This window comes from Lathyrus oleraceus, chromosome 3, assembly GCF_024323335.1.
Source record: "Lathyrus oleraceus cultivar Zhongwan6 chromosome 3, CAAS_Psat_ZW6_1.0, whole genome shotgun sequence".
Lineage (NCBI taxonomy): Eukaryota > Viridiplantae > Streptophyta > Magnoliopsida > Fabales > Fabaceae > Lathyrus > Lathyrus oleraceus.
The window spans coordinates 35525804-35539372 of NC_066581.1; the positions used below are offsets into that span (position 1 = coordinate 35525804).

At 32.1% G+C, this 13569-nt stretch overlaps 1 protein-coding gene and 1 long non-coding RNA gene across 8 annotated transcripts in view; one reads left to right on the forward strand and one right to left on the reverse strand.

The window, feature by feature from the left end:
• Positions 1-4211: 4211 nt before the first annotated feature.
• Positions 4212-13569, reverse strand: part of LOC127132326 (piezo-type mechanosensitive ion channel homolog) — a 29523-nt gene continuing 20165 nt past the window's right edge. For 3 of the 6 annotated variants that reach the window (XM_051061259.1, XM_051061258.1, XM_051061262.1), the window contains 6 exons: positions 12419-12814; positions 10848-11006; positions 5410-5913; positions 5117-5285; positions 4837-4981; positions 4212-4744 (listed from right to left, as the gene is read on the reverse strand). In XM_051061259.1, the coding sequence (XP_050917216.1) occupies positions 4609-4744; positions 4837-4981; positions 5117-5285; positions 5410-5913; positions 10848-11006; positions 12419-12814 (1509 nt within the window). In that variant the 3' untranslated portion in view covers positions 4212-4608. Of the gene's footprint in view, positions 4745-4836; positions 4982-5116; positions 5286-5409; positions 5914-10847; positions 11007-11391; positions 12288-12418; positions 12815-13569 lie in introns of those variants that run through there. The other 3 variants (XM_051061261.1, XM_051061260.1, XM_051061264.1) reach the window with 2 other exon arrangements.
• LOC127132327 (uncharacterized) lies at positions 9213-10090 on the forward strand. 2 transcript variants are annotated; one of them, XR_007806670.1, is made up of 2 exons: positions 9213-9535; positions 9726-10090. It is a non-coding gene; the product is annotated as an uncharacterized LOC127132327 (long non-coding RNA). The 2 variants fall into 2 exon arrangements; XR_007806669.1 differs by having other exon boundaries at positions 9749-10090.

A 13569-nucleotide genomic window follows, 5' to 3' on the forward strand; every position in this document is an offset into this window, starting at 1 on the left:
CTCATATCTTGTTGCACAACCATCTATAAAGTAATTTCTAAAATCTTGACTAGTAGAATGGGGGAAGTGATTAGCAGTATTGTAAATCATAATCAGTCATCTTTTATGTCTAGGCAGCATATCCATGATCATATCCTTCTTGCATATGAGTTGGTTAAAGGATACACCAGGAATGTAGGTACACCTAGATGCATGTTGTAACTGGACCTTCAGAAAGAATATGACACAGTGGACTAGATGACTTTGGAGAAAATCTTGAAAGAAGTTGGCTTCCCAAGTATATATTCAACATAGGATGAGAACATACCAAGTATATGAATGCTAAAAGGGGGTTAAGGTAGAGAGATTCAATATCTCATCTGCTCTATGTGGTTGTCATGGAGTACTTGCATAGAACTTTGTAAAAAATGAGAAAAGTCACTGATTTCAATTTCCATGCTAAATGTGAGAAGCTTCACATCATCAACCTAAGCTTTGCAGTTGACCTTCTATTATTTGCTCGATGAGACACAAGATCCATAGAATTGGTGATGGAAAAAATCATAGAGTTCTCTAAAGCTACATGGCTTCATGTGAATCCCTCCAAATGTAGGGTTTATTATGGTGGAGTTGAAAACAAAAATAAAGGCAGAGATACAAGAAGTTACTTCTTTTGTTGAGGGCTCTCTCCTCTTAGATACTTAAGTGTACCTCTCAATAGTAAAAAAAACTATCAATTCACCACTATATGAGTTTGACTGATAAACTTATGATGTGCATGAATTATGCTGGCAGGATTCAACTAATAAGAAGTGTAAATGTGGCAACTACAAACTATTAGATGCAGTACCTCCCTTTCCCAAAGAAGGTAGTTCAGAAGATTGATGTTATTTGTAGATCATCCTTGTGGTATGGGGGAATGAAGTAACCATGAAATCACCAGTGGCGTGGAAATAGGTTTGTGCCCCTAACGTCCAAGTTGGATTGAACCTGGTCTCTCTTGAGGAATGGAACAAGGCAAATTTGGCTAAATTGTTGTGGGACCTTAGTTGAAAAGCAGACAGTTTATAGATAAAATGGGTTCACATTTATTATATAAAAAACTGTCAACTGATGAATGTGCATGTGGCACAGAATTGCTCTTGGATCCTCAAGATCATTTTAAAGCAAAGAGATGTTTCTCATCAAATGCAAAGTTGGAATTATATGAATAGAAAATTTGAAACAAAGGTGTATCAATATATTAAGAAGGCACATCAGAATGTTGAATGGAGGAAAACATTGTATAACAACATGGTGAGTCCAAGAGCAATCTCCATGTTCTGGCTAGCATGTCACTACCGATTAGCCACAAATGAGAGACTTCATAAATTTGGTATGACGGATAATGGCAGGTGCAACTGTTGTACTCGGGTGAAAACAACTCAACGTCTCTTCTTTGGATGCGAACAGTGAAAAATGCATGGAAGTTCTTGAATGGATGCAAGTTAGTCATGACCCAGGGGAATGCAGTGATGAATTCAATTGGATTATGAGAAATAATAAGGGTAAAGGTTGGAGAGCTCAACTGTTAAAAGAGTGCAGCGGCGAAAACGATTATTGAAACTTGAAAATATAGGAATGATGATTCTCGTAAAAACAAAGTAAATAATACAAATATATGAGGAAAGATTGTTGATACAATAGTTGACAAGGATTTGAGTAGTCCTAAACTTAAGAAACAGATTGCTAAGCTAATGTTGAATTAGTTTCAATTATACAATTTGTTTTTTGAATTAATATAAAAATATTCATATTGACCAAAAATAAAATAGGTTATGCTAATTTGTGACTCTATCTCACGTCCAAAATTCTATATATAAATAACTTAATTAAATTTAAAAATAATATAAAATAGATTATGTTATAAGGTGATAAGTATCAAGGGACAAAACCAAATGACAAAACTAAAATAAGTAACAAGTTTTATAAGTCGAAATGCTTACATACTATTCGAGTTATACACCCATCTTAAACAATCAATAACATGGATTATTTAATTATTTCTTCTATTTATATTTATTAAATTCAGTACATTAATTTCTTTTTGTCTCTTTTAAAATTCATCTTCAATTTTAAAAAAGATTAAAATATATTTTTACCCATTTTAGGTTCGAAAAATCTTGACAATACAAAAATATAATAATATGATATTTAGTTATTAATTTGATTTATTTCAAAAAATATCATATTGATTTACTCATGATAAATTTATTATTATTATTTTTAATATAATACATTATAAGATGAATATAATTAAATTTTTATTAAATATCAACTAATATTTTTAACATACAACTCATTTGTTCATATATATTATTTTCATTTTTATAGAATACTATTTATCTTAGAATAATTTCTTAATTATAAAATAATTTCAGAATCTTTCAATTTAAAAATATAAATGATATAGTACTTCTTCATCATTTATTTCACAATAAAAAATATTAACATTTAAATAATTTATTTGACTTAGCATTCAATTTTAAAATAAAAAAGTAAATAAATTAAAATATATTTAAAAAAAAGATAAAATATATTATATTATAAAAAAAAGATAAGTGCATTAAAAAGAGATATGATTAAAACTAATAAAAAATAGATAAAATTAAATTATATTTAATATATTTAACATAAACATATATATAAGTTATATAAATAAATTTATATTAAATTTAAAAAAATATAAATTTAATTAAATGTTTAAATTAAATATATAAATAAAATTATTAAAAAATATTTTTTTAAAAACATATGTATTTACTTTTTTTATATTTTAATTTTAAAATCACATTGCAAAAAGTTGAATATGATACAATACATATATTCTTTTATTGGATATTAATAAATAGATTGGGATTCGACCCTTTACGATTACTCAAACTAAATATATTTTTCAAAAAATTTAAGAGTAAAAGAGATGTTCAGATCCACATATTTTAAAATATTTTTTTATTTTCTTAAAATCATAATAACAACAAAATAAAACCCTTAAAAATTATTTTAATAAAATATATATTCCACAATTTCTCAAAGTTAAATTAATCTCAATTAATTTAGAAATATAATAGAAAATTGACATTTTTTTCAAATCTATATATTTCTTCTCTATACTTTTTTATAATATCACACATAAATTAAAAACAAACAACAAAATTCTTAATTTCTCATATATAACGTAAATTTGTATAATTATTTTATTCAATAATAATTGAAAATTAAGTTTAATTTTTATTTAAGATGAAAAATGGATACATATCTTCAACGGTTTATAATTAAATATCTAAAAGAAGGAAAATATAAAAAGATACATTAGAATCAAAATAAAAAAATAAACCGTTAGTGATATCTCTTCAAATTATTTAAAATTGCAAAATAAAATCTTATATATCACTTTCAACTTACAATCATACATTTTTTTTATAAATTCATTATATTGTTTCAATTATAATTCATAATAAATTATTATAATATAAATTTATTATCTATATTTATTAAATGAATTTTTTTTATCATAATTAAAACTCCATACAAAACAAATAAAAATTGATTAACAATCGCGGGTCTAATTTTAATTTTAATAAAAAATTAAAAACATATCACCGATGAAACAAAATGATTCAAATGGAGAGAAAAATTTTCATTAATTGAAAACATAAAAACACATTAATTGAATGTATGATAAATATGCAAATAACAAAATATATATTTAAAATGTGTAAAATAAAATTCTATGAATTACTAGTACATGTTTTATATAATTAATTGGTGCGGCGTGAGATGAGATGGACAATTCGTCCACAATACTATCATGAAAAAAATAATACATATTGCAGTGTCAGACAAAACACTCGACATATAAAAGAGTAAGTTGTTGCAATTACCAACTTAAACAATGGACAATTTCCTGCTCCACGTATCCAACTCCAATAAGAGTAAGACTATACCTGAGTTTTGTTCTTATACATATTCTCACAAATAGAAACACGGCCTTCTGTTTTCTTAAGACGGATATTAATTAAATAATGTAAAAGTATATTTTACAGAAAACATGCCACCTCTTAAGGAGTAGCACTGTGGCATTACATATATAAGCAAAACAAATGTTTTTCTATACAACCATTTTTACACTAACCGCGCAAAAAGTTTTAGACATAAGCTCAAGAAGTTGTAGAAAATAGCCATCAGGTCAATAAATGATAATTAATGAAAATATGAATTTAGATTGTAATTTGTGATAAATAATCAACCAGTTTCACATTTACCTAAATAAGCAAGATATTTTGGTTTACATTAATTTTAACATGCCTGAAGCTGAAGCGCATATTCGACCTCAACCTATTCTCGATCCGAGCATGGCATGGCCTGGAATCAGAACCACCTGTAAGATCCCAAGTGACTCCTGATGGTTTGCGAGTGGCTGGAGCCATACAGTAAAAGATATAATCCGAGAATGATATAGTTGAGCAGCCTTTACATGTTGTCTTCCTGCTTTTCTGTTTCCATCTGAGAATTAGATCATGCTCAATTATCAATATTCCGCAAGTTGATGCACCGGGAGACTGAAAATCGCGTAATTATTGCAAGAAGTTATTCAGCCTGGGTATACTCTAACAACATGTGTGGAGAGCGGTAGATTTTAACAAGCGTCCAATACAGAATCTCTTCCACTTCAAGCTCTCCTTCTGCTCTTGCAGCATATATATCTTCACATATTGCCATCAATCTACATCGATAAACATATTATAGAAATCATCAGAACCCACTTCATTTAATTTCCCAATAAATTCATCATAATATAGCTAATTGCTTGGACACCTGTCACAAGAAGGAAGGTTCTCAAAAGGAATTCTCATTCGTAAATCAGAGCATTGTAATCTGATAAAACGTCCAACTGCAAGCACAAACGTGATGTAAAGTCCCCAAATGCTGAACTTGCTTAGAGTTTCACCGATAATGCCCTCTAGAGCAGCAAAGAGAATAGATAAATTGGTATTAGTTAAGATATTCAATCATATCTTAGAAGAAAATAAGTTCTGCCTCGATTCCTGGATATCGACAAGATAGGTAGCTGTAATAAAGCTTCAGTTGAACTTACGAGGGGTCTCTTCGGATACAATTATAGCCATTGGTCCCGGGAACTTCCCACATCCATGTGAATCTGAGATGTCGAGATCATAGAAAGACCACCACTCTGGATCCCCGCGGTTAAGGACAAGATCCCCACTAACCAGCTCGACCTTCAAAGACGTTATGCCCGTTAAGATCTGAGTCATAGCCAATGAATGAACGTAGCAGTTCAATTAATAATACAAGGAGCATTTTTTTGGTCTTAGATTGGATATTTTGTTCAAGTCTAAAATTAGGTCATTGTAAGTTAGACATACATACCGACTGTTCTAGAGACCGCACATCTCCGGAGCCTGTGACCCGAAAATATCTGGGATAAATATTGAATACCGGGAAACTATTGGAAGTACCATTGAAGACTCTGGCCACTTCATAAGATGTGGGAAGATCCTGCTCCTGTATTGTTAATTCATATTTCACTACTTCCTTTCCTTTAGGCCTATCTCTGGTAAATTCCCAATAGAAAGTAATGTCCATATTCCACCTAAGGGACTTCATAAATCTAGCCTGCACAATAGGTGGGACTTGCCACAATCTACTTGCATCTGATTGGCAGCAAATTAATTGAATGTCGTTGCCATTGTATGCACTAAGATAACCCAGAGGATCCAAACTTGCACGAGCTTCAAGCCTTTCCCAAGATATCTTTTCACACAAAGTAGTCTCAAACAATGTCAACCTCCCACTTAATGTCTTTATATCAATCCGAACACTGGCATCTTTGATCGGATTTGCAATGTTTGTTGGGTTACCGCTACTGTACATCTGTCCAGAAATGTAATTTTGAAGAAATGATGCTAAGTGACAGTTCAATAAATAATTTAGGGAAAACAATATGTCCAATATTACTGCAGCAAGTGTCCACTCTATAATTGATCTAAAAGAAAATAAAGTAGTATTTAACAGCCTTTGGAAAAATGTCAGAAAGGCATATCATGTCAGCCTTGGTATTTAAATTTGAAATATGTACAATTGCATTGTGGCACTCAAGACATCTTAAAACTATAATCCAGGCTGAACCACCGAGCGCTACATCGTTCCCAGAAGAGAAACACTACGTGTTGGTTGTAGTCTTGACATGACCTATTAGGAAGCAGCAAAGAGCCAAAGACATTGGCCATCTATTCTTTATGTATTTTCTTTCTTCTCTCTTTCTGAAGATACAATTTTCAAGGCCCGAAAATATTCAGTATAGCAAACTCTTGTGGCATATATTGCTTCCCCGTATTGGCCATATACAGTAATAGCAACTCTTTGGCCAGTTACTGTGTGGAGGACTTGTTTGGCTGGCGTCCTGGTAAAGGAAAATTTGCCAATTCTAGGAAATGCAGGACTCATACTACCTATCAAAAAGCGGTCATAGATGCGGATAAAATAACCCACCTGAGATATTTCAATTAGTTAAGCCAAGCAAACACAGAAGACACTTGCCATCACAGTAATTCTATCAAGAGAAGTTGTGCCTCTGTTCTTTTTTATATTTCTGTTGATTAATAGTCATAATTAGTACTATTATTCTCTCCATTTATTATTATTAATATCATTTCATTGATTCCTACTCTTTTTCCTTATTTTGAGAGATTCTCTCTTTGTATATATATTTGTACAATCTCGTTAAACAATACAAGCTTTCGGTTGGAATTTACGCCTTAATTGCAGTCTGCCCTTAATTGCCCTAACTCAACCCTACAAAACAGGTTTGTTGGTTGAGTATTGTCCCCACTTATAAACACATGTTCAGGCCATAGATTATCTGATGTGGGACTCTTAGCACCCCCTCTCATGCCTGGGATTTGTATCTTCCAATTGCCCTTAGAAAATATACCAAAATGTACTTAAAAGCCACTTTACTCTATATCCAACTATCTAAGTTTTGAACATTTTTCACCCACCCATAAAGCATTCCTCACAAGTCTAAACACTATAACAATACCTAACTCTTTATCTAAGGCATTGTCTGACAGGAAATGGAAATAGGCCATGGACTTGGAGATGGAGACACTGAATAAGAACAATACTTGGGAATTGATTTCTCTGCCAAATGGAAAGAAATCTGTAGGGTGCAGATGGGTATACAGTATAAAATACAAGGTTGATGGATCTATTGAGAGGTACAAGGCAGGATTGGTTGCCAAAGGATTCACCCAAATTTATGGAGTAGATTACTCAGAGACATTTGCTCTAGTTGTTAAAATGAATACCGTAAGGGTGATATTATCTTCAGCAGCTAATTATAATTGGAATTTACATCAATTTGATGTGAAAAATGTCTTCCTTCATGGAGAACTTGATGAACCCCAGGATACTGTGAACTTACTACCACCAACATTGTGTGCAAATTAAAAAAGACTTTATATGGGCTAAAGCAATCACCACGAGCATGGTTTGGAAGATTCATCAAAGATATGATAGGTTTGGACTTTAAACAAGGTCAAGTAGATCATACTCTATTTATCAAACATTCTGAGACAGGCGGAGTAACAATTTTATTAGTGTATGTGGATGACATTATAGTAACAGGTGATGATGAGAAGAAGCAATTGTTAGGCGAACACTTAGTCAAAGAGTTTGAGATTAAGACCTTGGAAAAACTGAAAGTATTTTGGGAATTGAAGTTGCTCACTCTAAGAAAGGAATCTTCATATCTCAATAAAAATACATTATTGGTCTTTTACAAGAGACGGGTAAGACTAGTCGGTATTAAGAATGTATCAAAGATTAGTCGGTATTAAGAATGTGTGGTTTAGCCTAACTCAACCCCACAAAACCGGTTGGTAGAGTGAGGACTGTCCCCACTTATAAACACATGTTCAGGCCATATATTGTCCGATGTGGGACTCTTAACACACACCCTCACACCAGAACTGGACATCTGGAGCATGGAAATAAATGGTGGGTGACCCACCGGATCTTAAACGAGGCTCTGATACCATGTTAAGAATGTGTGGTTTAGCCTAACTCAACCCTACAAAATCGGTTGGTAGAGTGAGGACTGTCCCCATTTATAAACACATGTTCAGGTCATATATTGTTCGATGTGGAACTCTTAACAGTTGGAAAATTTATATACCTATCATATACTAGACCAAATGTTTCTTTTGTTGTAAGCTTAGTCAACCAATTCATGCACCATCCAAAGGAGATTCATTTACAAGTTACGCTCCGAATTGTGCAATATTTAAAAGGAACTCCAGGTAGAGGAATTTTGTATGAACGAAATGGAAGTGTGAGTCTTGAAGCATATAGTAATGCTGACTATGCAGTGTCAATTGTGGATAGAAGATCAACTACATGATATTGTACTTTTTTGGGTGGGAATCTTGTGACTTGGAAGAGTAAAAAATAAAGTGTTGTATATAGATCTAGTGCTGAAGCAGAATTTAGAGCAATGGCACAAGGGATGTGTGAACTACTTTGGCTGAAAATGATATTATAAGACTTGAAGATAAAGAGGGATGAACCGATGAGACTTTATTGTAATAATAAATTTGCTATTAGCATAGTCCATAACCCAATGCAGCATGATAGAATCAAACATATTGAAGTTGACAGACATTTCATCAAAGAAAAGTTAGATAGGGGACTTATTTGCACTCCATATGTTTCTTCTCAAGACAACCTTGCTTTTCTTCTAACTAAGAGGTAACAAAGAGGCTGAACAACAATAACTTTGGAAAAATTATTTCCAAGCTGGGAATGATAGATATTCATTCACCAGCTTGAGGGGGAGTGTTGTAAATAAGTTATTTTTACTACTATTAGTAGTATTTTATATTCGGGCTTTTAGTCCATTAATTAGGTCCATTAAATTAGAATAGTCTTATATAAAGAGATTAGTGCTTATAATTTTAACATACTTGAAATATATTATTCAGTTCCAAACACTATCTATTCCAAATTATTCGAGTTTGTATCAAAGACCCGCATATTATCCACTCATAATGATGGGTGTGATAGGGCGTACAGGAAAAACCAAAGTCTCGCGTTGAAAAGATATAAAGTCTGAAACAGTGTTGTCAAATTGCGGCCATGGCGGCAGCCTGGCGGATTGCGGTTGCAGAAATTCAACATAGCCAATGAAAAAGCTGTGGGGTTACAAATTTTGCTTTGCGGCACCATGGCTTTATGGCAGAAATTGTGGTTTTTTTAAATCTCAATTCTTGTATGGGAAATGTTTTACCCGACCATTAAACAGGCCCAAAAGAATTATAGTTGTGGTCAAATACTAATAACCCTCATTTAATATTAATAACTACTCTAGTTAAATATTTATAAAACCAAAACACTACAACTTTTTCATTCTCCACGCTGCAATCTTTCCATTCTCCACAAACTTTTCTGCATCTCTCTTTTCCTCTTCTCTTCTCACGCATCACGCAACTATCTGGTACTCTTCTTCGAAAAAGAAATTTCTCTTTTATTCTTTTATTTGTTTTGTTTGTTTTCTTTTCCTTTTTACTCCTCCCCATTACTCTCTTTTCTATTATACTATGTTTTTTCTTCAGCCCTGTTTTTTTTCTCTATCTTTTTTTCTCTTTTTTAAGTCTTTTGTTTTTATTTTATTTTATACTCTGTAGTTTAGACAATTTTTGAAAATCAGGAATCCTCCATAACCTCTGGGGTTTAGACGGATATACAAACTCTACTCGCTGTATTTTCTAGACAAATTGATTAAGGGAGAAATAAAAGGAGCCAAAGATCATCAAATGGGAAAGAAGGGCAATTTTCAAACTTGCACAAAATTGTTGAGAAGTGTTTTGATTTATTAAGTGGTGATAGTTTTGTTTTATAATGTCTTTTATGAATTGAATGTTTTGAGGTACCTAAGACATGCCCCGTCCATTTTATTTACTATTTTAATGAATTTGATGTATGAATTTTAGTTTCCTCCTCTGTATATGATTTTGTTTTCTAAGTTTTATGAATTCTGTATTTTGGCTTTTTTTTGGTGCTGTTAGTGTTTTCTGTGAGTATATAATAATGTTTTTTTTTATCTGCCATGCTTCCGCAATTTTCCCTTCCGTCATCCACCATATTTTAATGGAGGATTTTTAGCTTCCCGTTATTTTCTGCAATCTGACGTAGAGAACATTGATCTAAAAATAACTTATAAAGACCTATCTTATAACTTACAAGTCAGTTTGGTAACAATGAGTTAAGCTAAATCCAAAAATCTAGGAATTTCTATATATCTCAACTGATATATTCATCTAAAAAAAGCAATGAAATGAACAAATTATCTCACAAGGTGGGGATGTAATCAAATGAGTCCATAATGCTGTTATTATATCATATATTTATCTAAACTATTGACTTCTAGGTCTTTCTCGACCGTTTTTCTTATAATTTTTCTTCCTCTTCTCCTAGCAATTGGGATACTCTTCAATTTATTTATTCCCTTTACTTCGTAATCTATTTGTCTCTTCCACACATGCCCAAACCACCTAAATCGAGATCCAGCCATATTCTCTACATCTCTGGTGTCCTAATCTTACTCATGGTGAAATTTTATTGCCCACACTTCATCTCATACAACATTTTTGGCCCTAAAGTTGTACGATTAAACAACCCCTTTAGCCTGAACAATACCTTTTTATCACAATAAAATCCTCTGAGGCACTCCTCTCAAAAAAAATGAGATTCATAATTGGAACATTTAATTTTAACAAAAAGATGATATTAGAATTTTTTATTCTTACCAGCATCGGAGTCCATATAACACACATTAAAACAAAGAATAAACATATCCCACCGCAGAACTTTGTCATTTTTGTCTGTTTTTGTCCTTGTTGGTGGCTGGCTCTATTCAAAACCACATCGCATTTGACAAGAAACAAGCTTGCATGAATATCTTCCAGCTAGAAAGAAAGTTAGATTGTTAAAAAGATATAAATGGGATAAAAACGCAAACTGCTTATCAGAAGTAGATAACGAAAAAGCAAAGGTGTTATAGGAGTTATGAATCTAAGTTGTTGAATGAAATGCGTTAATTTGCTGGAGTATTATTAATACATGAATATTAAGATACTGGTAACTATCAAATTTTAGTTCAGGTGCCTGTTTCTGAAACTATTAACATCAATATATTAAGATTTTGCTTTAAAAATTACAAGTCCATGAATGTTTAGTTCCATAATATGACTATGACAAATCTACAAAATCAACAAAATCAACGTGTAAGGTGAAGAAGAGTCTCACTCTATAGAAAGAAACACACAAATGATAAATGTTTTTCCTTGATTTGGTAAATATTACATGAAAGGTATTTATAGAGTACAAAAGTTAGAAAATAGAATACTATTCTAACCTGAAAATTAGAGTAATAATTCTCCCTGTCGGAGGAATTATTCTCCCTATAAATGTTAATTCATAATGTGATAAATACGCTCCCCCCTTATGCTGGCATGTCTATGTCACTCATTGCAAGCTTGCTCACCATGTAATTGAATTGTCTCTTTGAAAGACTCTTTGTGAGATCATCTGCTACTTGACTACTTGACATGTGGTTGACACATAGGACATACAAACCTCACCACTATCAATTTTTTCTTTAACGAAGTGCTTGTCCACTTCAACATGTTTCGTTTTGTCGTGTAGGACAGGATTATGGGCAATGGAAATAGCGGTCTTATTATCACAATAGACTTCGATTAGTTTTGGGCTAGAGATCTTCAATTCATTCATAAACTTTTTAACCTATATTACTTCACAAAAACCATGGGACACGGATCGCAATTCAGCCTCTGCATGGCTACAACATTTCTTCATTAATTATAATTTTTAGTTGTGACAGCTTATTTTCCATGACTTCTTTCCTTCTTTGGTGCTACCCTGACAATTTTGGTTTGCCAAAATTGTCCATCATGTAGTGACATGTTTTGGTCCTCTTTCTAATTTCTATAATAAAATTAAAGCTTTAACTTCATTATAATATAGATTAATGAAAGTTTAAATTATATCATAAACTGTTGAGAAATTGCTAGTTTTTTTTTTTCTCAAAATACTAAGTCAGTAGTCCCTAATATTCACATTTCACCATTAATAATAAGACTCTTGGAATTATTTCAAAATGATATTTTCCAGATTTTCATTCAATGACCAATCACAAGCATTAATGATGTCCAAATGTTCTACCCCAACTGTTCAAGAATAGCAAAACAAGGAGTTCTATATTAATATGTGAACGGCATAACTCATAATATACTAACAGTAACATCAATAAAAAATTATCGTAAAAAAAGAATATGGAGACTGTTGAGCACATACATACCTTTAGCCAGTCATACATAGTCAAAGATGTTGTCGTGCAAGACCAATCTAGCACACATCTCAATTCATAGAGGAAAGGTATAGCTCGATAAAGTCGAAACCCCAAAACATAAACTCGTGAAACACTACTTGTCAAAAACTGCCTGTACAAAGTGCTTTTGTGTGGAATCCCAAAATGAATTTGCATTGCTTGCAAAACCAGTGAAATTGCTTTTGTAAAATAAATGGCACGAATTGCTAATCTTCCAGAGTATCTGTGCAAAGGATCCATGTCCCAAGCATATTTTGTGATTGAATATGTGAAGAGAACAAGGTTGAATAAATAGAAAATAACTTTTCCTGTTGCAAATGAACAGAGGTATATAATTCGATCCAGCACGATCAAGAAAAAGACAACCTGCAAGATAAAGTTTTTACGCTGAGTAACTAGCTAGACATAAGATTTTATTATCAATATGGCAGATTCAAAAAGTTGATATTCGTTGGTCAAATGGATCAAGCAGTGGAATGTATTGAACTATGCATCTTATAAGAACAAATGAAATGGGTGACTTTGACATAGAAAGACACTACCAAGTTTCTGAAAATTTATGAACAGAAGTTATGTGAGCCCTTGGAAGAAAAGAAATTAGCAGTTTTCTAGTGTTGTCTTTTCTTTGGGATATCCAAACGGCTAACCCCAACAACCTTTCAGCCCATACAACTTTTTTGTTTGGTAGCATGTTAATAGGTTTCTTTTATTGTCTTCTGTTGAAAAATTGAGGTTAAACTTACCCAATACTTTCCCCTAATCTGTGTTGATGAATCTATCATAATGTTTGCAATATTAATGAAGCATGAAGTAAGATAAATGTTGTTATCAAATAATTGAAAATCGGCATACTTTGAACTAATGAACTTATAAACGCATTCAACATAAACGGTAAGACTATGTTTGGATTGATGAAAAAGGATGATATGGAGTGGAATAAAATCAAATAATACTAGGATTTATTGTTTGCATTGTTTAAAATAGGAACTAGGGAATGGAATGTGATGGAGTACATTCCATTCCTTTGAATACTCTTCTTTTTCTCCCCCGTTAACTCAGGATAAGGGGTAGAACAAGTCTTTTTTGTGGTGTTTCATAAAAAAAAATTCCAAACAACACTA